General features: G+C 47.2%; 1 protein-coding gene across 1 annotated transcript in view; it reads right to left on the bottom strand.

Annotated features, from left to right (window-relative positions):
* ECHDC3 (enoyl CoA hydratase domain containing 3) overlaps nucleotides 1-26,084 on the bottom strand; it is a 55,404-nt gene that overhangs the window by 24,004 nt on the left and 5,316 nt on the right. The window contains exons 2-3 of the mRNA XM_014536470.1: nucleotides 9,923-9,999; nucleotides 7,547-7,653 (exon numbers count right to left, since the gene is read on the bottom strand). Of these exons, the coding sequence (XP_014391956.1) occupies nucleotides 7,547-7,653; nucleotides 9,923-9,999 (184 nt within the window). The remainder of the gene's footprint in view (nucleotides 1-7,546; nucleotides 7,654-9,922; nucleotides 10,000-26,084) is intronic.

Below are 26,084 nucleotides of genomic sequence, written 5' to 3'. Positions count from 1 at the left end.
AGACTTTGTTTGTGACCCAATATGTGGTCTATTTTTGAAAATGTCCCATGAGCCCTTGAGAAGAATGTATATTTTGTGGCTTTGGGGTGAAATGTTCTGAAGATGTCAATTAAGTCCATCTGATCTAGTGAGTCATTTAGGATTGCTGTTTCTTTGCCGATTTTTTGTCTAGAGGATTTATCCAGTGATGTCAGTGGTGTATTAAAGTAGTTTTGGTAACTTCCATCTGAATTGCTTGGAGCTACCTTGAGCTCTAGGTGCCTTTATGTTGTCTTTCTCTTCCAATCCCCCTCCCCGCTCCCCACAGTGATACCCTCATATTCCTTCCACTGCACCCCACCTCTAGTCCCATTCCCTTAGGCATATCTTCTTTCCCATTCCCCAAGTGAAAGTTAGCTTGGGAAGAAGTAGAGAATCACAATCTAATTAAACCACTGTTTCTGGCCTTATTTCTCACTCCTATCTGGATACCTAGTCAGGTATTGTCCTTATTCCCCGAAGCTAAGAGGTCCCAATCCAAACCTGTCTTCTGCCCTCACTTGATCACACATCTTCTTTTTATTCCTACATGAGCTCAAAGCTTTCATGTCTCCTTGAATGCTTTTCCTATACTTTCTTTCTCTCTAGACTGGGAGCTTGGGGGTTCCCCGCCTTCAGAGTTTGGATGAGGCTGTTTCAAATTACATACTGACCTCCCTAGGAGCCTCTTGTGTCTCACTCCCATGCCCCATTGCGACAATTGCAATGGCCTCTGAATATGGCCCCCTCACCTCTAGCCTTTCCCTTATAATCCATACTGTGGCCAGATTAGCCTCCTTGGAGCCCTTCTCTCCATCCCCATTGACAGCGGCCTTGGTGTAGCCACCACTGTCTCACCTGGCAACCGCAGGGGCCTCATTACTGGTGTCCCAGAGCTGCCCATGTCCCCTTCTTCACACTATGCCAGAGAGATGTTTACACATTGTAAACACAGTCAAGTTGCTCCCCAGTTTCCTGTGGCACTTAAAACCCAGGCCCATTGCCAGGACATGTAAGGTCAGCATGAACTAGTGCCATTTCCCTCCATGCCACCTCTTACCACCCCCTCTCTTGTTCCTGCCCTCCACTCACATCACCATTTTTCCAGTCTCTCAAGGTCAGGAAACTCCTTTCTCCTTCAGGCCTGTATGCAAATGTTAAAGGTTCATTTCCCAAGTCTCTACCTGGCCATTGTGGGTCCTTCAGGATGTCATTTTCTCAAAGAAGACTTCCCTGACCCTCCATTTCAAGTAAGTTTCTAACCCCTCAGTATTCTCTCACAGGATCTTGATCTTCATTATCTGCCTTAGCATAATCTTTAATCAGGTATTTATTTGTATGAATACTTCTTTATCATCTCTCCCTGCTATAAGCTCTGTGATAGCAGGGCCCATGTGTGTTTTTCTCAGCACCCGGTACCCAACACCTTGTGCCTCCCACTGGTAGGCACACTAATATTCGCTGAATAAATCAAAAAGTAAGTGAGCTTCTCTCCTCTGCTCAAATGCCTTCCCTGGTTCCCACTTTGTCACCCAGAGAAGTCCAAGTTTGTGTGACCATTTTTTAAAAAAAATTCTTAAAACTTATTTTATATTTTAAATTTTATTCTATTTTATTTTTCAGCAACAGTTGACATCAAGTTTGATCTTAATTTAAATCATTATCCTTCACAAATTAATGCTCCCATAAAACAAAGTTCCTTGCTATTATCTCCATAACTCTTTCATTTTTCTGCTTGAGTGACTTCATTTTACCATGAGTTAAAAGAATTCATGAGTGAATCAATTAATGACCGGCCCTCCATTAGACCCAGGTCCATATCAAAATACAGTATCTACAATGGAATTCATTTTGCCTTCCATGGCATTTTCTCTGGGGCAATTAAAAGTATGTGTTGCACCTGACCGGTGTGGCTTAGTGGTTGAGCATGGACTCATGAACCAGGAGGTCACAGTTCCATTCCCGGTCAGGGCACATGCCCGGGTTGTGGGCTTAATCCCCAGTGTAGGACATGCAGGAGGCAGCCGAATCAATGACTCCCTCTCATCATTGATGTTTCTATCTCTCTCTCCCTCTCCCTTCCTGTATGAAATCAATAAAAATACATATTTTTTTAAAAAGAAGTATTTGTTGCTTTCTGCCTCTCCAAATTTCTTTCTGTACGTCTTATCTTCTTTGTTAAACTGAGTTTCTTGAGGGCAAGATTTACATTCTAATCGTCTTTATATCTGCCACCACGATGCTTCAGCTACAGCAGGTGCGCAGTGAAGGCAAACGTTATGGATGATTGATTCCAAGTGGTTATTTTTCAAATAACTTAAATGGTAGTTCCCTTTACAAACACGTGAGGGTGCCCTAACCAAGCAAAAGTATAGAGCCTGCACTAGAATTATTTCTAAACTATTTTAAAGATAATGGGGCTCCTTTTGAATTCTGTCTCACTGGTCGTATTGGCCATCTGTGGATGACAGAAGAGAAATGTAAGGGACAAGTTAGTGGGCAAAGTAAGAGAGTTATTAAATCAAATTCAAAGATTACACCTGGCCAGAGAGACCAGGCAAGGCACCACACCTGCTTTCTCTGCATGAGGGGCCCTATCTATGATCGCAGACTATGGATGTAGCCTTGATATCATGAGTCTCCAAATGAAGAAGGGCTGGGAGTTGGGCTATGGACTGAGCTGTAACCCATCAAAGTTCCTATGTTGAATCCCTAACCCACAGTATGATGGCATTTGGAGATGGGGGCTTCAGGAGGTAATTAGGTTTAGATGAACTCATGAGAGAGGGGACTCCATGGTGGGATTCATGTCCTTATATAAAGAGAAAGAGAGAACAGAGCTCTCTCTCTCCCTCTGTCATGTGAGGATGCAGTGAGAAGGCAGCTGTCTGCAAACCTGGGACAGGGTTCTCATCAGAACTTGACCATCCAGCACCCTGATCTCCAACATGCAGCTTCCAGAACCGTGAGGAAATACACCTTTGTTGTGCGAGCCCCTCACTCTGTGGTACGTTGTTATGGCAGCCCAAGCAGACTAGGGCAGGCTGTGTGCAGGGCTGGGCTGCCTTTCAAGCTCTTTGCCCTTTCACGGGGAAATTGGTATTTAGATAACCAAATGTTGAAACATAAGCTGGGAGCAGACAATGGGATTTCAATCCCCTGTCAAATCCTCTGATTTTGCTTTCTTAAAGTGTATGTGGTGCTTTGAAGACCTACCTTCCATGTACTGAAAAAGCATCACTATTTTCTTCTTTTATAACAAGTTGGTGGCAAATCTCTTCTATTAGTTTGTTTGGATCAGAATCCTATTTCTATTTGGAATGAATTCCTTTCCATTTTAAATGTCAGGACCTTACATGGGAAATAAGCTCAGAACTCTGTCATGTGGGATAAATTGATTTTTTTCACTATTGGTCTAAATGTGCAAAGCATTCATTAGATTCAACCCAGGAACGTCTCCACAATAATAGCCACATGCATTGCTACCTGGGCACTTGAATACCTGGATTTACATGTGTCAAATCCTTACTTTCCTGATCCCTGTCATTATCCAGCACTTTTTTTTTCATTAAAAAAATTTACATGTTTATTTATTTGGATAAACTGAATTTGAATAAGCTGAATACACTGGCAGAATTTGAAGGTGCAATTTAAAGTGGTTTACAAGCTGAAATAGAAACTCCTCCTTTCTCATCCTCCACCTCTCCACCCTTCCCTCCACCCTCTCAGGTGCTTTGTGCTATCATGTGTGTGTATCAGTATGTGTGGGTGTCTGTGCATAATCGTATTCTATATAAATTACAGATGGGGCTGAGTTTCACAACTGGGTCAACATGCTGTAGCCATGATAACATAGGTGTCTTCCTCTCACCTTGCTACTTAGAAATGGCAGGAATCTCAGGGAAGGCTTTGAACTTCCACAGTCCATGGAATTGGTGAAAAGGAACGGAACCAATTATCATTAGAGCTTGAGAAGTAGAGAGATCTCAGTTTACATCTAAGTTATATATTTTCTTAATGTATATATTTTATAACATACAATATAAATAAGACAGTGTAATGTTTTACAACCTCCTTTTACAACCTGCTTTTTCTCATTAATCCTATAAAATAAAAGGCTAATATGCAAATTGTCCCCTCAACCAGGAGTTCTACTGGGAGTTCAACCGAGATTTTGACCAGGGGGTGGGGCCGGCCAGCCAACTGCCCACAGCCCCTCTCCCTGGCCTGCCCCCCCTATAGTCCCCCTCCTCCTCCCCCCAACCACCAATTGGGGGCAGGGCCCACCGGCCAACCACCCGAGGCCCCTGCCCCCGGCCGGCCTAACCAATTGCCTGATTGGGGTGGGCCAGCCAGACCCCACCCATGCATGAATTCATGCACCAGGCCTCTGGTAAATTACAAATACTTCCATAACACTAAATATTCTCCTACAAATGATTTTAATAGTAGCATGTTATTGTATCATATAGCTCTACCATAGTTTATTTAATCAATCTCTCTTGACAGACATTTAAATTGTTTCTAATTTTTATATTATACTAGTAAATAATGCCACAATGAACAGCCTTTTCACAGATCTCTCTGTACAAGTCTGATATTTCTCTAGGATGATCTCCTGGAAGCAGAGTTGCTGGATCAAAGGATGAACATAGTTGATGGCCTCTGGTACCTGTTGCCAAACTGTCCTCCAGTAACATTGTTTTTCTGCTTTCAGGTGTTTTAAAGAGAAAGGGTTTGAACTTGGATCAAATTTAGAAAATACCTATTGGTATGATTGAATTTATTCCACAAAGATTGAAATTCTCACTGAATGCCTTATACTGTACATGTACATACAGCTTTGTAAAATTGACAGTTTTGGGGGTATGTTAAAGACTTCTTCTGCATTCACACCAACTAGGGGACACATGGCAGAAATGGGGGTGAGCAGAGCAGGAACAGGAAAATCGAGAATCACTACACCTTTATTGGTTCACCATCCCAGATAGTTCACAGATTGTTAGTAAAAACTCCAGAGAAGGACCCAGATATTATAATTTTGAGGTTAGCCTATCATGAACTTAAGAAATAGCATTTTACAAAATGCCTATTTCAGTATGTAGGCAATCTCAGTAATCTCTGCCCCTTTGTAACACAGAGATGTGTCTTCTCGCTCACAGGACCGAAACGGATCCTGGCATCATCTCCTCTTAACATCGGGAAGGGGTTTCTTTCCTTTTGTCTGCACTCTCTTTTATACACGAAGGAACTGACCTCCTTTAGACAGATATGCCCCCTTAGTTTTTTGAAAATGTTGCTTATATCCATATTTTTGTGTTCCGTCTGTCTTCTCCCTGCCTCCCTGCTGTGACTCCCTGCCATTGCCACTTCCATTACACCCTTATCCATGGCTTCCGCCATTTTCAGTGTGTTGAAGGGGGACATGACCCAGGCCTGGAATCAAGACATCCAGGTTCTAGTAACTTTACCTCTCAAAACTTGTCTGCTCATCTATCAAATGAGAGAGTTAAGCTAATTGGGACTATTAAAGAAAAATCAGAGCTGGACAGTAGTCAAAGTGGTAAATACACCTTTTATTCAGGACTCTTGCAATAGGAGAAAAGAGACCTCAGTATAGAACTGGGCTCGACTCCAAATACAGCATGGGCAAGTGGGAATGTATAGTCCAGCAGCAGGTGGGGGCTGGTGAATGGAAGATGACTAAGAAGAAACACCAGAGGTGGGGGGATTTGGGCTAAACTGTCTTAACAGGATTCTTACTAAAGGGTGGCCAGGTGATCAGACATCACCTGGGACAGTGGTCGGCAAACTCATTAGTCAACAGAGCCAAATATCAACAGTACAAGGATTGAAATTTCTTTTGAGAGCCAAATTTTTTAAACTTAAACTATATAGGTAGGTACATTGTTATTAACTTAATTAGGGTACTCCTAAGGCTTAGAAAGAGCCACACTCAAGGTGCCAAAGAGCCGCATGTGGCTCGAGAGCCGCAGTTTGCCGACCACTGACCTGGGAGATGGTGGAGGTTAAGGTACCCGATCAGATATTGAGGCTGATGAGGTACGGAGGGTGATCAAATATGGAAGATGGAGACTGTAGCTAACCCAACTTAGAATTCTTGCTAAAATTGGACAATGCAGAGATTAACACAGAAGTCCAAAAATTGAGGCTGTTGAAAACGAGTTAAGAGGGGCTGTGTAGGGTTTGGTCAAGGAGAGAGTCTTTGTCAGGATGTCCTCAAACTGGGTCATCAGAGCAACCCTGGGGGCTCTGAGGAGGGTCCCTTGGACTGTGGGCTGCAGGAGGGTGGTGCTGAGGGGCCAAGTGCAGTCCCAGCCTCAGCGTCAGCCTGAACAGCTCCACTCTTACTTGAACGCATCTGTGTGATGTATGGGGTCTTACCCAAACTCGTTTGTTTGGTTTAAATCAGTAGAACCTTTTCTTCAAACTTTGAAGACCATGAAACCAGAATATGTGTGAAGACCCTTCCAAGTATACCACAGTAGGATTCTGAGTCCGCCTAAAGCAGTGGTTCTCAACCTTGACTGCACATTAGAATCACCTGGGAATCTTTTTAAAATCCTGATTTCTGGGCCTCATCCTCCGGAAATTCTGTTTCTTTGTTATGGGGTGGGGCCACAACATTAGTAACAAAGAAACAGAATTTCCGGAGGATGAGGCCCAGAAATCAGGATTTTAAAAAGATTCCCAGGTGATTCTAATGTGCAGCCAAGGTTGAGAATCACTGGCCTAAAGCAAGCGAAGGGCTTAATTTTCTTCCTAACAGACACCCCAGGGAACTTGACATGAGTGGCAAAGAGGCTTCTCATGAATCACAGAAACTTGCTGCGCTCTGTCTGCCCGTTCCTTTTGTGAGAAACATGTCCTTCGAGGACAGACCCTTCCTTTAAGCGGATTTCCACAGCCAACGCTGAAACTCGGCATTTGAGCACGTCTCCCCCTTCCCCGTGATAAGTATTCATCGCTGCTCCTGAGTTCACATTTCACAGCATCCATCCTCGGTGGGAGGCCGGATTATTCATCCGTTTCCACAACACATGCTGTAGTATGATTAGTGCCTGTTCTGCACAAGAGGAAACTGGGACACAGAAAGGATGAGCAACTGACCTCAAATAGCACACGTTGTCTATCGGGGGAGTGAATCAGGACTGCAGCTTCCTGAAAACAGTTCCCTCCCTGCTGAGTGCTGCTCTGCCCGTGGAGAGACGTATTTCTCTTTTCTGATCTTGATGACACTGGGAGTGCTTCTCTCTTTTTATTTTCTTCTGGGAAACCAGCCCATCGAGATTGGCTGCAGTGCCCAAGGAGGCAGCCTCTGGACTTGGAAGGGCGGGGCCTCAGAGTCAAAAGTGCTCTGGGAGGGTGACGACACCTTTCCTGTGGGGCCCGAGCAAAGGAGGAGCCAGAGAGGACTGCCCTTGTTGCCTGCTCCTACCTCTTAGAGGCTGCGTCTGTTTTCTTGGGGATCTACTTGTGCTGCAGCAAAAGGGCATCACAGAGTTACCCAGAGACAACCAAGCAGTTGACTGAGTCTCAAATCATATTTAAACTCATGGTTATCGGTCGTGACGTAAAACCCCGGGCCCATTTCACGTGAAGAGCTGAGTGTTTCTGAAAGAGAAAGCGTTTTAGAGTTAACTTTGAATGCTGAGAGGCAAAACCCAAAGAGGTCAGCAAAGGTTATACCATTAGGCAGGGCTTCCCGACCTTTCCCGTTTTGTGGCACACACAGTAAACAGTAATGGGTACTATATTTGTGGAGCCTACTGGGCAATGCCACTAGCCACCCACCCAGGGTGACTCCACCGCAGGCCTCACCTGTCCACCTAAGGGATCAACACCACCCATTCTGGCTGCTGCCAAACATCAGGAAGCTCTGTCAAATGAACAAAAGTTGGGAAGAATCACAATGATGTGAGAATAGTGTTTCCCATTTAAAAAAAAAAAAAGGACATAAAAATGACATCTAAACAGCAGAGACTAGAGTGAGACTCTGCTGTGGATGCCCTGAACAGGGCATCGTGAGGGGCACTTATAAGGTCTACCCTCATGGTAATTATGAGTCTTCTCCAGGACTCACTCATCCTGCATAACTGAAAATCTGTGCCCTCTGACCAACGTCTCCTCATTTCCCCTCCCCAGCCCCTGCCAACTGCCAGCCCACCCTCTGCTTCTGAGCTGGACTCTTAGATTCCACATATAAGGGGCATCGTGTGGTATTTGTCCTTCAGTGTCTGGTTTATTTCACTTAGCATACTAGTCAGCTTTAATGAAGGAAATCCTGCCATTTGCCACAACACGAGTGACCCCATACACACGTTTTATACCACCAAACCGAAAAGTCACCTTCCAGTGAGCAACATCCTGTTCAGGTTATCTCATAGCATCAGCATCTGCAAGAACAGGAGACGCGCAGTAATTAGCTTTGCACTGTTCACGCTGGGCGTGTAGGGTGACTTTTTTTAAGCAAGGAAAATCTTGCTGGGAGGTGAATTCCAGTGTCTGCCCCCGACAGTTTAGCCCCGCCCCCAACCCTCCCACCCCCTGCGCCCTGCTGGCTCCTCCAGTGGCCACTTTTCTTCTACCTTTGTGGGGTGGGGCACAGGCACCCTGCTGAGAGAGCTAGGCCCCCATCCTGGAGCCTGCTGTTTGCTCTTGGCCGACTGCCTCCTCCCCAAGCCCCTGCTGGGCCCCAGGTCAGCTCAGCTCTGCTGCCCACACTTGATTGTGGCTTTGACCCTGCACCCTCTCTACTTGGCTCTTCCTGGACTTCTCTCACCTGTGATGGGACCTTCAGACTGTTTCCTCTGCAGCTAATCCACCTCTTGGTTTCAGCGCGTCCTTTTTTGGCTCAGATATCAGCAATTCCCCCTTTTAAAGCTGGGTGACACCCACTTCTCTCTCCAGTCACCATTTGTTGTTTCCAACCACCTGGTTTCCAAATCAGCTGGAGAAAGAAAGTTATTCTTAGTATGTTTTCCCTCATCTGTCTATTCCTTCCTTCTCTCTCTCTCTCTCCTTGCCAGGCAGAGGCCCTGATTCATCTTTCATGGCAAGATGGAACGGGCATTCTGCTATGAGGGTGGTCGGGTCAAAGTCCTGGACAGTCATGATCTTTTTTTTGGGGGGGGGGGTTTGGTTTGTTTTTGGCTCCCACTGGTCTCTGGCATGTGGTCAGCCCTGCTTTGGCTGGGGTGGGATGGGGCCCCGTGGGGAGGCCTGACCAAAGGCGGCCCCTCAGACTGCTTGCTGGTGGCACCTGCACCACAGCAGTCCCTCCTGTTCCCTGCGCCCGCTGGGCCTCGGCCCTCTCACTCCCTGCCGGCCCGCTCCCTTTATGAAAGGACAGTTCTTTATCTGGGGCCAAATTCAGCTGCCACTCCACCGTCCTCAGAGCTGTTTCTTGGTCTGGGGCAGTGATGGCGAACCTGACACGCGAACTCATTTTTTTTGGTTGATTTTTCTTTGTTAAATGGCATTTAAATATATAAAATAAATATCAAAAATATAAGTCTTTTTTTTACTATGGTTGCAAATATCAAAAAATTTCTATATGTGACACAGCACCAGAGTTAAGTTAGGGTTTTTCAAAATGCTGACACGCCGAGCTCAAAAGGTTCGCCATCACTGGTCTAGGGCTTGTCTGTGATGCAAAGGTATCACCCCTGTGGGTTCGAGTGACTTTTAAGGCAACTTTGCTTAGAAGGTGGGGGATGGAGCCCAGGTTTCTGGTTAGATTTTGCTCTTGATTCCTCCTCAGGGCCTGGAGCTGGTGTCGGTCTAGGGCCGGGCTTATAGCCTCTGTGTGGGACACCCAAGGTTCCCAGGACTTCCTGTGGTTAGGTCACACGTCATGTCAGAGGAAAATATCGGCACGTACCATTCAGATACTGAGACACAGGCCCCTGTTGTAGCATCACTTTTGCCTCCTCCCGCTTACACTTGCCCCCTGGAAACCTGGCAGGAATTTTTTCCAACCAGGCTCTTAAAGTCTTTCAAAGACATCCATGACTTCCTTCTCCGCCGCCTCCAGTCTCTCTCTCTCTCTCTCTCTCTCTCTCTCCTTGCCAGGCAGAGGCCTTGCCTCATCTTTCATGGCAAGATGGACCGGGCATTCTGCTGTGAGGTTGGTCGGGTCAAAGTCCTGGACAGTCATGGTCTTTTTTGTTTTGGGTTTTTGTTTTTTTGTTTTTTGTTTTTGGCTCCCACTGGTCTCTGGCATGTGGTCAGCCCTGCTTTGGCTGGGGTGGGATGGGGCCCCGTGGGGAGGCCTGACACAAAGGCGGCCTCTCAGACCCTTTTAAAGCTGGGTGACACCCACTTCTCTCTCCAGTCACCATTTGTTGTTTCCAACCACCTGGTTTCCAAATCAGCTGGAGAAAGAAAGTTATTCTTAGTATGTTTTCCCTCATCTGTCTATTCCTTCCTTCTCTCTCTCTCTCTCCTTGCCAGGCAGAGGCCCTGATTCATCTTTCATGGCAAGATGGAACGGGCATTCTGCTATGAGGGTGGTCGGGTCAAAGTCCTGGACAGTCATGATCTTTTTTTTGGGGGGGGGGGTTTGGTTTGTTTTTGGCTCCCACTGGTCTCTGGCATGTGGTCAGCCCTGCTTTGGCTGGGGTGGGATGGGGCCCCGTGGGGAGGCCTGACCAAAGGCGGCCCCTCAGACTGCTTGCTGGTGGCACCTGCACCACAGCAGTCCCTCCTGTTCCCTGCGCCCGCTGGGCCTCGGCCCTCTCACTCCCTGCCGGCCCGCTCCCTTTATGAAAGGACAGTTCTTTATCTGGGGCCAAATTCAGCTGCCACTCCACCGTCCTCAGAGCTGTTTCTTGGTCTGGGGCAGTGATGGCGAACCTATGACACGCGTGTCAGAGGTGACACGCGAACTCATTTTTTTGGTTGATTTTTCTTTGTTAAATGGCATTTAAATATATAAAATAAATATCAAAAATATAAGTCTTTGTTTTACTATGGTTGCAAATATCAAAAAATTTCTATATGTGACACAGCACCAGAGTTAAGTTAGGGTTTTTCAAAATGCTGACACGCCGAGCTCAAAAGGTTTGCCATCACTGGTCTAGGGCTTGTCTGTGATGCAAAGGCATCACCCCTGTGAGTTCGAGTGACTTTTAAGGCAACTTTGCATAGAAGGTGGGGGATGGAGCCCAGGTTTCTGGTTAGATTTTGCTCTTGATTCCTCCTCAGGGCCTGGAGCTGGTGTCGGTCTAGGGCCGGGCTTATAGCCTCTGTGTGGGACACCCAAGGTTCCCAGGACTTCCTGTGGTTAGGTCACACGTCATGTCAGAGGAAAATATCGGCACGTACCATTCAGATACTGAGACACAGGCCCCTGTTGTAGCATCACTTTTGCCTCCTCCCGCTTACACTTGCCCCCTGGAAACCTGGCAGGAATTTTTTCCAACCAGGCTCTTAAAGTCTTTCAAAGACATCCATGAATTCCTTCTCCGCTGCCTCCAGTAGCAGATGTGTAATGCATTCTGTGACTCTTAGGAACGTTCCGAGTGACGGCAGAGAAGGTCCAGGAAGGTTAAGGAAGAGGCATGGGGTACTCAAGCCTTAGTCCACGTGAACCCCGGTTATCATCCTCTCCGTGCAACTGCCGGCTGCCTTTCCTCAGGCGTGGTTGTAGTCCGACAGATACTTTGCAGCGAGGGTGTGGATGTTGATTCATAAATTGTTAGAAAAGTGTAAATGTGTGGGTAGCTGTTATCCGGATTGCCATACCCACCCAGGCGTTCCTTCGCTAGTGTTTGCACACTCAGAGGGGTGGGCGTTCCAACGACTTCCCTCCTGGCTAGGACTTCATGCGAATTCCACGCCTGCTGGGGGTGATTTCATACAAGTGCGGTGCATAATCCGGCCCGTTACACCTTGAATTCTGGAAACGCAGACACCTTCATGCAGCACACTTCTCAGAGGTGCTGCTTGGGGGGAACCAGAACAGCTGGGTGCCCGGGGGTGCCCGACATAACAGACCGTTCTCACAGTAAACACATATAGCAAGGATTTTGTGATTTTTATCAGGAAAGGAAACATAAGGTGGTGTTTGTAATGTTTTGATGCCAGAGATGCTCCATGTAAATGGAAAAATATACCCATACATCCTTGGAGCGATGCCAAGGGGGGGGGGCAGAAAGTGAGGAGCGGCCGAGGGAGGGCCTGGAGGTGCTGACTAAATAAGTGCTTCCCTTCGAGGGGGGAGCCTGGTGTGCTGGTTATTCTGCTTGAGCTGTGCTGGTGCCTGGAACTTGACCGGCTGCAAAGAAGGGGTCTGGATGCAAAGAAGACGGGGGACTCTGGATTCTAGTTATGTTCTGAGATCTTCCTCTGATGTTCCCGAGGTCTGTCCAGGCACAGCATGTTGATGCAGCCCAGCCACCCAGCACTGGCAACCGTCTGCTAAGCAGCCCCCTCTGCCAGCACCTGCCTTTCTTTCTCGGGATCTCAGGATCCCTCCTACTTATTCTGCAGAAAGGGTGGTGGGGAGAGGGTGTGACTGCAGAATTCAAAAGGGCCTCTGTTAGGAACCAGCTTTACTTCTAACACCTAGTTACACGGGGAACGTTTCTTTCAGATGGCACCCTTGGGTGATCCAGGAGTCCTATTTCTGAAAGTCCTGTACCTGTTCATCAGGTGAGGTCCTGCTGCTCTTCCCCCCACTCCCCGGAATGTCCTTTCTTCTCCCCATATGAAGAAAATAAGAAGAATGATAATAAAGCTTCCTCACTCAATCAATATTACTGAGCACCTGCTATAGCAGGCATTGCTCTCAGACTGGAGAAAAGGCCTGTCATAAAGCCTTACATGTGTATAGTTTGCTTTACAGTGTGCAAAACACTGTAAGTTCAACCAATCTTTTTTAAAATATATTTTTATTGATTTCAGAGAGGAAAGGAGAGGGAGAGAGAGAGATAGATAGAAACATCAATGATGGGAGAGAATCATTGATCGGCTGTCTGCCTCTGCACACTCCACACTGGGATTGAGCCCACAACCCGGGCATGTGCCCTGACCAGGAATCGAAACTGTGACCTCCTGGTTCATACATCGATGCTCAGCTACTGAGCCACACCAGCTGTGCATGTTTCTTTATGCATGTCCTTATTGTGGTGAAAGACACATAATATAAAATTGATCGTCTTAGCCCTAACCGGTTTGGCTCAGCGAATAGAGCGTCAGCCTACAGACTCAAGGGTCGCAGGTTTGATTCTGGTCAAGGGCATGTACCTTGGTTGCGGGCACATACCCACTGGGTGTGTGCAGGAGGCAGCTGATCAATGTTTCTAACTCTCTATCCCTCTCCCTTCCTCTCTGTAAAAAATCAATAAAAATATATCTTAAAAAAATAAAAAAATTGATCATCTTAACTATTTTTACATGTACATTTCAATAATGTTAAGTATTTTCACATTGTTGTGAAACAGATCTCAAGAATGTTTTCATCTTGCAAAAGTAGAACTCTGCACCTATTAAATAAAAGCTCGCCTTTGGTCCTCTGTCCAGCCCCTGGCAACCACCATTCTACTTCCTGTCTCTATGAAGTTGACGGCTGTAGATATTTCATGCAACTGGAATCATACAGTACTTGCCTTTTTGTGACTGGCTGATTTCACTGAGCAAAATGTCCTCAAGAACCACCCATGCTGTAACCTTTGTCAGACATGTTCTTCCTGGGATAGCGCTACAGGGAGCATCAGAAGGCTTTCATTTGGGGCAGTCTGTGTGCAGTGTGGCACAGTGTCCCCAAAGTGTATCCTTGTCACATGGATAGGTCTAGTTCCTCAGGTTGTTGTTGTTCCATGCTCCAATAGGTCTGGGAAATGCTAAATGAAAACAAAATAATATAGGCTGCTTTATTGCAGGATTTCTCAGCCATCAAATCAACATACATCTATAAACTGCCTATTGTGGGTATGGTATTGTTTGAGGTGCTGGGGACATCAGAGGAGAAAGATGTGGCTCTTGTCCTTGGGAAGTTTAGATGCTAGCAGAAGATAGACCTTACACAGCAGACTGCCCACTAGGAACGCAATAGTAATGACACGTGAGTGCTGTGGGAGAAAGGGCTGTGGAGAGAACATTTGCCTCAGGTCCTAAAGGATCTGTGGAATCAGGAATGGCTTTTTGGGGGAAATGAAGTTCAAGATAAGATCTGAAGAAGGAAAAGATGTGGACTAGGTGACAAGGAGTGGGTACAGAGCATTTTAGGCAGGGGGACAGTCTATGCTCAAGTCCTGAGCAGGAAAGGGTTGGGTGTCTCTACAGTGTTTTGAAAACAAACCTGATCAGGGAACTCCTCCTCCACACCCTTCCCACCCTCCAGTGCCTCATGGGACTGGAATTTGTGTTATAAAAAGCTCCCTGGGAGCCCTAGCTAGTTTGGCTCAGTGGATAGAACATTGGCACGGGGACTGAAGGGCCTTTTCCTGGGTTGAAGGCTCAGTCCCTGGCCCATAGATGTCTCTCTGTCTCTTCCCTTCCCTTCCACTCTCTCTAAAGATCAATGGAAAAATATCCTTGGGTGAGGATTAACAACAACAAACCCCTGGGAGAGGTTTGGGAGACTGGGCTGTGCTAGCCATGCTGTCATTAATGGTCTCAGATACAATGCCCTTAACTTCTTTGAGTCTCATTTTTCTTATCAATAGAATTAAGGCAGACACCATGATTCCGAAGGTCCCCCTCCAGCCACAGCATTCTGTGATGCATCTCAATGTCTTAGGATCGAGAGAGAAGGGAAGTCGAGCTCATTGCAAATGGGAATTTTTAGGCTGGAAGGGAAAGAATTCAGTGCCGAGGAGGATGAAATAGAACAAGGCAGAGAGGCGGCCATCCTAAAGCCTGAGGGGCCTCAGTCAGAAGCTGTGTACTCCCTGGGGCCTCTCTGCAACAGGCATGTATTGACCAGCTGCCATGTGGGTTACAGGCCCTGCCCTGAGTCCCAAGGGAGATCTGGGGTTCCCCTGCCTTCACCCCGTTTGCCCTCTTCTTGCAAAGACGCAATTTCCAGGGACATGAAGCCTAAAGGACCCTAGTGGGGACAAAGGGCTGATGGACATTGGACAGAACAGAGGCTGCCTGGTAATTGGCTGGAATCCCTTCCTGCCAGCCCTGCCCCCATTCCGGGAACACAGAGACCCTGGAGTGGGAATAGCGGCCTGGGATCCAGGAGAACCCAGCGGATGCCCCCACATGGGAGACTTTTAGAGGGTCATTTATTTTATAAAGGAACATGCTTGCAAAACGCCAGCGGAGTCCTATTTTTCAAACTCTTGCAGGTTGAGAAAAGACCCCTCCTCCCCCTGTGGCATCAGCCTGGAAATTAAGAACAAATAATGAATAAAAACTGCTGTCTCCCAGGATCCCTGTTTCTCTCGCTCTTCCTCCCACTTTTTCAGCTCCCTGGGACAGATCCTTTTGTTCTGTCTCTCCCTCCCTGCCCCAGAAAACAGACACTGTTTTTCTGCTGCTCTCAGATTACTTCACTCGGACAACGTGGAGTGAGAAGCTCCCCCTGCTCCAAGGAAAATGGAATACTATTCCTATCTTTGAGTTCAGAATATTCTGAGCAACCCCACTCTCACCCCACAGTAGATGTATGCATTGCAAAGGTCTGTCTCTCTGTGCAGACATTGCGTTCGCTTGCCAGGGCCTCTGTAACAAAGTACCACAAACCGGGTGGCTTCATTGGTTGTCTCAGTTCTGGAGGCTGCAAGTCCGTGATCAGGGTGTCAGCAGGGTAGGTTCCTGCTGAGGGCAGGCTCTGTCCCAGGCTTCTCTCCCTGGCTTGCAGATGGCCGTCTTCTCCTTGTGTTTCTTCATATCATTTTCTCTCTGTGCACATCTTTGTGTCCAAATTTCTTCTTATAAGGACACCCATCGTGCCAAACCGATGAGGCTCAGTGGTTGAGCATCAACCTATGAACCAGGAGGTCATGGTTCAATTCCCAATCAGGGCACATGCCTGGGTTGCGGGCTCGATCCCCAGTAGGTGCTGTGCAAGAGGCAGCCGGTCGATCAATGATTCTCTCTCACTGTTGATGTTTCCATCTCTCTCCCCATCTCCCTTCCTCTCTGAAATCAATAAAAATAAATAAATATATATATATTTTAAAAAGGACACCAGTTGGATTAGAGCTCACTCCAATGACCTCATTTAAAAACCCTACCTCCAAATAAGGTCCTATTCTGAGGTTGTGGGAGTTAGGATTCCAACGTATAAATTTTGGGGAAAGGCAATTCAACCCATAACAGCCAGTAAGTCTTAAACTTCACTGTACCTATGGCTTACCTGGGAGCTGGTTAGAAATGGAGATGACAGTGATACCCCCACAGTTTTGAATTTGATAGATCTGGGGTGCTGTGTGCCTCCCCCATGAATGCCCGCCCCGCCGCCCAGACTTCATGCTGTGAACCCAGCACTTTGCTTACTGAAGGCCTATAACAGTGTTGTCCCAAACACCTCATGCTGCAAAGAAATGACATTCGTTGTGTCTAGCTTTTCCTTAGTCCCCACTGTAAAGCCAAGCCCTGCTCACCTGTTGCCACACACCCTCTTTACTGGCAATTTTCCTGTGAGGTCCCTGTCATATCTGGAGGCTGCCAGGCCCACTTTGACGGTCATTGCCCTCTCTAACTGGCAGGCCCAGGGGCATGATGGTTCAGGCTTTGGAGTTGGGGCCTAGTTGTGCTGCTTAATGGCTGGTTGACCTTGGACAGGTCGCTGGGCCTCTCTGAGCCTGAGTTTATTCACCTCTACATTGAGAACCGTCCTGATCCATCTCAGAAGGCTACCATAGTAATTGAACAAAATCGCACAGTGCCTGGTACATAGAGAGGGCAGAGTAGGTGTTCGTTACTACTGTTACCCTCCTCTTACATCCGATGGCAACTCAGATTTAATTCACTTCTGCAGCCTAAATGTGCTAAAGGGCCACGAGGAGAAACTCCATTTCAAGGGCCTCAGAGGCTGTCTGTTCTGGAGATGAAGAGTGAGCCTCACATCTGAATGGAGCATCCAGTGTTGGCACGGGAGAGCTGTAAGGCATGCTCTGGAAACCTGGATTAGATGTTCCCTACCCAGATGATTTCTTACCTCAAAGAAACCTGCCCACTCCAATGCAGAGTTGGGAAATGAGGCTGTTGCTGAATCCACATTTCCCCTCTAGGATGGTACAGTGGCCATGAGCACAGGGTCTGGAGCCAGACTGCCTGGTTTCGAGAGCTCAGCACATCACCTCTTGGCTGTGCCACCTTTTGCAGGACACTTAACCTCTCTGTGCCTTGTTTTCTTCATTTGTAAAACAGGGGAATAATAGTGCTGTGAGGGTTAATTTTATGTCACCTTGACTGGGCCAAGGGATGCCCAGATTGCTGGTAAAACATTATTTCTGGGTGTGTCTGTGAGGGTGGTTCTGGAAAAGATTAGCATTGGAATCAGTAGATTGAGTGAAGAAGATTGGCCTCCCCAGTGTGGGTGGGCCTCATCCAGTCTGCTGAGGGCCTGAATAGAACAATGAGGCAAAGCAGGGCGAATTTTCTCTCTCTGTTTGAGCAGGGACATCCAATTTTCCTGCCCTCAGACGTAGTGCTCCTGGTTCGTGGGCCTTTGGTCTTGAACCAGGATGTACACCATCGGTTCCCTGATTCTCAGGCATCTGGGTTTGGACTGAAACTACACCACTGGCTTTCCTGGGCCTCCAGCTTGCAGACAGCAGACTGTGGGACTTCTCAGCGTCCATAATCACATGAGCCAATTTCTGATATATATCTATAGATATAGTATTGATTCTCTTTCTCTGGAGAATCCTGACTAATACACTCACCTACCTCACTATATTCATAGCTTTTTCTTGATGCATAACAAATGACCACAGTGGTAGTGGCTTTAGACAACACGCGTTCCTAATTCTGTAGGTCAGAAGTCGGGCTTGGCTGGACACTCTGCTTAGGCCAGCCGTGGGCAAACTACGGCCCGTGGGCCGGATCCGGCCCGTTTGAAATGAATAAAACTAAAAAAAAAAAAGACCGTACCCTTTTATGTAATGATGTTTACTTTGAATTTATATTAGTTCACACAAGCACTCCATCCATGCTTTTGTTCCGGCCCTCCAGTCCAGTTTAAGAACGCATTGTGGCCCTCGAGTCAAAAAGTTTGCCTACCCCTGGCTTAGGCTCTTACAGGCAAAATCAAGACTCTTACCTGGAGGCACTGGGGCAGAATCCTGCCAGGCTCACACCGATGGTTGGCAGAATTCGGTGCTTTGCCACGGTAGGACTAAAGTGTTCCTCCTCGGCTTACTGTCAGCCAAAGGCCGCTCCAGAGCATCTAGAGGCATCCACATTCCTTCTCATTTGGCCTCCTCCATATGCAAGCTAGTAATGCTGCATCGAATCCTTCTTGTGCTTTGCATTCTCTGATTACCTCGTCTGCATGTTTTTAAGGGCTCATCTATAATAATAAAAACGTAATATGCTAATTAGACCTGAAGCCCGGGTCCCGGGTGCCAGAGGGAAGCCAGTGCTGGCAGCCGGGGAAAGGAAGGCCTACTCTTGCATGAATTTCGTGCACTGGGCCTCTAGTGTGATTATATTGGGCCCATGCAGGATGATCTCTCTATTTCAAGGTCAGCTGATTATATCTGCGAAGTCCCTTTTGCCATGTAAGATATTTGTGGATGTGGGAGCATATTCATAGTCTCAGGAATTAGGACATAGACTCTCCTTGGGCCATCATTCTGCCAGTGAGAGTACTCTGGGAAGACTTTGCCCCAGGATCATAGGGCAAGGCACATTTTGTCTACATACAATTTCCCCTTCGTGCTGTAATTATGTTTTGTTTTCTTCAGCACACCCTAGCAACTTGTGTAGTGGATGTATATCTGCCCCTCAATCATCTGTGTGAGCCTCCCTTTGTGGCCCAATCCTTGTGGTTTGGGTGGGATGGATATTCTACCACCACCCTCCAGCTCCAGAGATGGGTCCTTGTTTTTCTGAGGTAGTCCCACCTCCCCCGAGGCACACTGACTGGTTCAGAGATGGGCATGTGACCCACGTGGTCCATATCAGAATGATGCTCAGGAGTTCTGATCCAGATGGGGAAGGCTATTTCCTTGCTCTGTGGGACTGCGGCAGGTTATTTTAGGAGCGTATCTTGGGCCATCGGGTAGCCAAAGATGAGACAGCCTTGGCATGAAACCAGTACCAGGAAAACAAACAGGGACAAAACATGGAAAGAAAGTATATTTTTTGCAATATACAAATAATTAATTATTATGTTATTTACCTGAAACTAATATAATATTGTATGTTAATTACACTGCAATTTTTTAAAAGTGTGTTCTTGGTGGCATTGTTGAACTGCTAGATCAACCCTTACCTAAAGTTCACACCACTTTTGGACTTTTCACATAGGTGGGCCAGTAAGTTTCTCTTATGGTTTCACATTTTGAGTTCGGTTTGATCTTGCTTCTCATTAAAAGCATCCCAACAGACAGAACTTGTTTAACCATATGGTGATTTTACAGAGTGGAATAGTGGATGGGGCCACAAAGAGAGGTGTGATCTGCCCAGTGTTCACCTCCCCCCCTGAAAAGGCTTCTAAAAAGTAGCCATGTTGCACCACAGGGACTGCAGCCCTCAAGGTTCCTGAGTTGTGGTCAGTAGTGGGGTGAGGGGAGGCCCTGGCGGAGCAGGGAGGAGCACCCAGTTGGAGAAGTGGTCAGAAAGGGCCTCGGTAAAGAGCTGCACAGTCTGGGTCCCATGGGTGGACTGGGCACTAGAGTTGGAGATGAGTCACCTGAGAACAAATTGGTGTTTTTCCTCTTCTTCAGCAGGGACTGTGCCTAAAACCACCTCATTGTTACGGGCTGAATTCTAGTCCCTTAGAATTCATGTATTGAAGCCCTAATCTCTGGTAACTCAAAATGTGTCTATATTTGGAGATAAAGTCTTTGCAGAGGTCATTAAAATTAAATGCAGTCATTGGGGTGGTTTTTAATCCAATATGGATGGTGTTCTTATAAGAAGAGGCCATTAGGACTGTTACACATGGAGGGAAGACCATGTGAGGACACAGGGAGAAGATGGCATCTAAAGCCAGGGAGAGAGGCCTTGGGAGACATCCCTCCACTTCCCTGCCCCCCCTCCCCCCCACACACATATCTTGATCTTGGACTTCCAGCCTCCAGAACTCTGAGACAATGTCTGCACTCTCCCCTACCCCAAGCCTGTCTGTGGTATTTTGTTATGGAAGCCATTGCAAACTAATATACCTGGATTGAATGGTGTTCTCCTAAAAGACATGTCCACCAGGACTTGTGAAAATTTCCTTATTTGGAGAATTGTCTTTGCAGATAAAATTAAATTAAGGATCTCCTGATGAAAATATTCGGGATTCACGAGGTGGGCCCCAAATCCAATGACAGGTGTCCTTATAAGACACAGAAGAGGAGAACCAGAGAGAAGGCCCAGTAAAAGGAAGCAGAGATCAGCATGATGCAGATTCAAGCCAGGAATGTGGAGGATGCAGCACAGGAGACAGACGAGGGACAGATTCTCTCCCAGAGCCTCCAGAAGGACCGACCTGCCAACACCGTGATTTCACACTTCTGACCTCCAAACCTGTGAGAGAATACATTTCTGTTCTTTCAAGCCACCCAGTGTGTGCTCATTTGTTCTGGCAGCCCCAGGAAACAAGTCCAGCTGAGAGCTTACGTTTGGAGCACTCCAGGCTAGAGTTAGACCTCAGGCTGTGGCTACCCTGCCCCCAAGAACCCAAGCAATGTGTGCACGACTCTGGCTGGGAGGTGGGCAGAGATTGCCAGTGGGATTGAGTAGAGCCAGTTGCTAGCAGCGGACTCCAGAGTATTCTCTGCTCAGATGGTGTGGGCCTCTGGGGTTGAGGAGGGGAAGGGAGAGCCCCATGAAAAAGATACATGGGTTTCCTGTTCATTAGACAGGGCCTGAGTGACAAAGGGTTAAAATGAAAGGGAAGTGACCCTGTGTGCAGGGTGATGGGAGCACTTCCTGCAGCTCGAACTGGGCTGGACTTTCCCCAGGTGGGTCTGTTCTGAGAGCTGCCTTTGAAAGTGGAGAGTCTGTTCCATCGCTGCTCCTGTGACCACTTCTCAGGCAAATGTAATCCCAGTGCAGGAATCCCAGTGCTTGAAATAAACAGTTATTATAATTGAAGCTGGAGGTGGGGGGTGGGAATAGTTCTGTGTCCCTGCCCCTCCTCTGAGCTGACACCCACCACCTGTTGGCTCCATGCCAAACCCCGGACCCTGTGAACCATACAGCGCAGAGCCAGATGGCTCCCGGAGCTGCCAGGGGGAGGAGCCACCTCTTGTTAGGCTTGTTACGAAGCATCTGTGGCCAGGAACCAGGTGAGGAGTTTCTCATGTCTCTGGCAGACATACAGGTGGGTTTGCCAAGTAGTGGCTGCATATTTCCCCTCCTCCCCCTGCTCCAAGATTATGCAGCACTTGGCTCCTGATCTCTCGCTGTTTAGCAGATTCTCCCTCGGTTTTCCCTGCGCCCATGCCCACTTCATACACTGTGTGAATGTAAGTTAAGGGGATAACCTGATTCCTGGAGGGGCTGGAACTGACCCAAGGACCTATAGTTACCCAGGAACCTTCCTTGGACAATGTGAGGCCCAAATCAGGGCAGGAAGGCCATGCTTTGCCACAGGAGTTTAGAGAGTGCAGATGATTTTGAAATAATGATTAGAAAAGATCGTACAAAGTTGTAAGCCGGTAACTCCTAAGGAATTGTCCTATCATGTTCCTCCCCTCTCACACCCACACCCCAAGTGCTGCTCTCTGGCTGGGTGGCCAGGTAAGTCCTGTCCCTGTGTCACCTACTGTGGATATCAGGGTGCATGGAGGGCAGTTTGCCTATGCAGGGGCCACTCTCCCCATACCATGCTAACTAAGCTTGTTCCATTGGCTTGAGACCACTTGTCATATTTCAAGCCTCAAATGCCCAAATTGCTAGTTACTGTACATGGAGACTCCTATTCACTTGGAGAAGGATTGGGCAGAGGAATCAGGACATGTGGGTTCTTTACAAGGTCCTGCAAGAGCGATAGCCAGTGGGGTCATCTCTAAGGGTCGAATGTGAGTATAGAGCAGTGATGGCGAACCTATGACACGTGTGTCAGAGGTGACACGTGAACTCATTTTTTTGGTTGATTTTTCTTTGTTAAATGGCATTTAAATATATAAAATAAATATCAAAAATATAAGTCTTTGTTTTACTATGGTTGCAAATATCAAAAAATTTCTGTATGTGACACGGCACCAGAGTTAAGTTAGGGTTTTTCAAAATGCTGACACGCCGAGCTCAAAAGGTTCGCCATCACTGGTATAGAGGTTAGTTTTGAGTGAGGGTGGAGGCTTCTAACAGAAATGAAAGGATTTGTTTTCCTCAGATGTCAGTTCAGTTGAAAGCAGGTCCCTGTTTCCTTGGTTCTGGTTGAGGCTGAGAGGAAGTCTGTCTCCAGGCGAGGGACTAAAGGCTGGCGGAGGTGCGGTGTGGAGGAGACTGGGGCCAGTGTTTCAGAACCAGGAGGTGACCCCACAGCCTGGTGTCCTGTTCTTTTCTCTGCTGCCCACACCCTGCTTGGTGAATGCTGGTTTCTAACTCCATAGACCTGCATTTTTCTAAAAATAAATAAAGCCAGACCACAAGTTTCCCTCTCCCCAAAGCCTAATGAAATCAACAGCAAAAACCTCACTGTTGGTGATCAAGTATGGAAAAGAATATAATCACACACTGTAAATTTGAAAAGTGGTTGCCAAGGAAAGACACATGATACCCAAGGTAGCTCCTACCTCCATTCTCCCCCATCTCTGCCCCCAAAAATAGGATATAAAAAGGAATCAGGATTACCAGGCACAGAGAAGTGGCTATGTCTGCAAAACCCCCGTGGCCACGCTGTGGCTCGGAAGAGTGGACACAAAAGTGATCAGATAGGAGGGAAGTAGGCCACAGAGAAATCAACCACACACTAGGAGAGAAATAGAAAGTTGGGGCAGAAAACATGCAAAACTAATAAAGGGGAAAAAAAGGAAGAAAGAAATATCTATGCAAATTGATAGATGAAGAAACCTGTCCAGAAAAAAAATTGAATCAAAGGAACAGAAGTAAATTCTAATGCCCCAAGTGTTTCAGGTGGTGGTAGACACAAGTGGTTCCCCGGATCCCATCTACTAGTCTGGGTTGGTCGCTAACAACATTTAGCTCTCCCCTTCACTCAGGATGCTATGCAACCTCCCCTGTCCCCAGGGCAGCTGGAAGACATTGACTGCCTGCTGACAAAAGGCTGACCCCTTGTCTTAAAGTGGGCCCTACCCTGTGGTATGGTCAGGCTCCATCCAGAGGGCTAACTGTGGGGCCCACAACTTTATGAATGACTTTATGGGCAATACTAGGGGAGAATGGGGAAGAGATGGTTCATAGCAATTGGGAGTCATGGGGCATCTATTTCTCCACAAACACAGAAAATCTTTTTTCCTCACCCAAGAAGAAATATTTCTTGGTGTGGCTGGGAAGGGAGGCATGTCTGCCCAGGCACTGAGACTCACAGAGGCTTTTCCGGGCCTAGCATCTGAGCCTAGCATCAGCAGACTGTGGGTGGTAGTGAGCAGGCATAACTGGTTCTTTGGGCAAGGATGGTAATGAGGTCACTAGCGAGCCATTCCTCCTGTGTGTTTAAATGGCAAAGCCTGGAGTAGCTGCATTTCTCCCAGATGACAATTAGAGGACACACCTGGGGACAGCGTGACTCCTGCTGACGCCATTTTCTGTTCCCAGATACTTCCTTCAACCTGTGTATGAAGCCCCTTTGTGGCGAATCTTCTCTTCTGGGAGTCAGAGCACCTGTTCTTCAACATAGAGCACCACTGAGGCCACATCAGACAGAGCCAGAAAAGTTGGTCACCCTTGACTCCTGGTTGAGTAGATGATCAAAGGTGGTTAAGGAGAAGTACCTGAGACACTGTGCAGTGGTTTCTCCTGAATAACTGGTCTACACATAGTACCTGGCTTGGTCTTGTGTGTGGCTCACCTGGATGTCACTTCCTCAGTGTGACTTCAGGGCTTCCCTATGGAGCTCCTCCCCATCCACACCTCCCCCGAAACCTCCTCTTCCTTCTGACATCAGAAATTCTGGTTAGACCATATATGTTGTTGTTTTTTTGTATTATCCATAGAAACAAACCTAATAGGATATACAGAGATAGATACAGTAGGAGATTTGTTATGAAGCCTGAGAAGTCTCATGACTTTCCATCTGTAAGGTGGAGGCCCAGGAAGGCCAGTGGTATAATTCCAATCCAAATCCTAAGGTCTGAGAACCAGGATTGCTGATGTCCAAGGGCAGGAGAAGATGGATGTCCCAGCTCCAGCAGAGAGCAGATCACCTTTCCTCTGCCTTTTAGTTCCAGCCAGACCCTCACAGATGGGATACTGCTCACCCACACTGGGGAGGGCAACCTTCTTTACTCAGTCCAGCGATTCAAATGCTAATCTCTTCTGGAAACACTGTCACAGACACACCCAGAAATAATCTTTTACCAGCTATCTGGGCATCCCTTGGCCCAGTCAAATTGACACATAAAATTAAACATCACTCTTCCTCAAGGTTTTGCCAAGAATGCAGATGCTGCGCAGAGGTAACAGCACAGCTGTCAAAGATCAGCTATTTGACTTCTTGATGAATGACCATCACACTTTCCCTTAAAGCAGGGGTGGGCAACATCCAGCCTGAGCACTGTATGAGGCCCCAGAAATCATTTGGTCTGGCCCTGCCAAGGTAACCACAGGCAGGACTCGAAATTCAATGAACCTAGAAGCTTTTTTCATAGCAGCATAAGTTTATGTTAAGTGAATTATATGAAGCGAATGATGTTATAAATATCCAAATGGCCCTTGGCAAAAAAAAGGTTCCCCACCCCTGCCTTAAAGTCTAAGCTTTAGGATAATATAGATGGGGCTGGGGCCTGCCGGAAGGAGGGAAGGGACACAACAGACACTTGGGTGGGCAGGAGGAGGAAGCTACGACTCGCTTCATCTACTTTGCAGGTCCAGCTTTGAGTCAGATAGGGATAAGAGGGCCACTGGGAACAGGGGTCCATGAGGGTCCTAGGCACCTCTTCCCAGGCCCAGGCCCAACTTCACCCTGTTTTAAAAATAAGATCCATGCAGCGGTGCACCGGGCGAGCTCTGGGGACAGTGGAGGAACCCAGCCCCTCCTGCCTCTTCAGCAGGTCCGGTTACGAAGGAGGAAGAGCCTGGGAGTAGGGCCCCATTGGCCTCATGCCGGTGGGGCCTGGCTGACCACTGAAGACCCCTCCTGTGAGATGCTTTGTTATCAGGTTTGGCTCCTGAATGGTATTGTTTACTCTCCTTTTTAAGATGTTTGAAGTTCTTTGATGAGCTGGTGTTTATATTGCATGTTCTTTCATGTCAAATGAGCAGTTGTTATTATGTAGAATTACAAAAGCTTTTGGTGTTTTCCAAGCTTAGGCAGACAGCTTCACAATCCAAGACTACCTTGCTTTGCACAATGGGGTGGGGGCCTGGGGTGATGTCCAAAACAGTTGTATGTTTATTGAATTTCTGACAATTTAGTGATATTTAAAATTCACTAGAAAAATGACCCAAAGGAAGCTTCTGATGGATATTTTGGGGTCAAAATAAAATAATTCACATTCTGTAATGAGTATAATGGCCTCGATACTAGACAATTGAAATGTGGTAAATTGAGACTTGGGATTGGTGTTTTTTAGAGTAAGCCATGCCTGCGACATGAGTGCTCACTTGTCTTGTACCCTCTGCGTGTTTTCCCTTCCACTCTTCATCCTCGGCCACTTTTATTTTAATTGGACTATGAGTCATATAACACACAAAGCGCTTTAGAAGCCAGACCAAGACATTCAGGGACAGCCTCAAGAACCCCGGGCTGGCAGGCACCCCAGCTTGAGGGGAAGCCATCCGTTTCCCCAGCCAGTCCA

This window comes from Myotis brandtii, unplaced genomic scaffold (assembly GCF_000412655.1).
Source record: "Myotis brandtii unplaced genomic scaffold, ASM41265v1 scaffold163, whole genome shotgun sequence".
Taxonomy (NCBI): domain Eukaryota; kingdom Metazoa; phylum Chordata; class Mammalia; order Chiroptera; family Vespertilionidae; genus Myotis; species Myotis brandtii.
The sequence above is the reverse complement of the archived record's forward strand: the minus strand, read 5'-3'. Positions and strand labels throughout refer to the sequence as shown.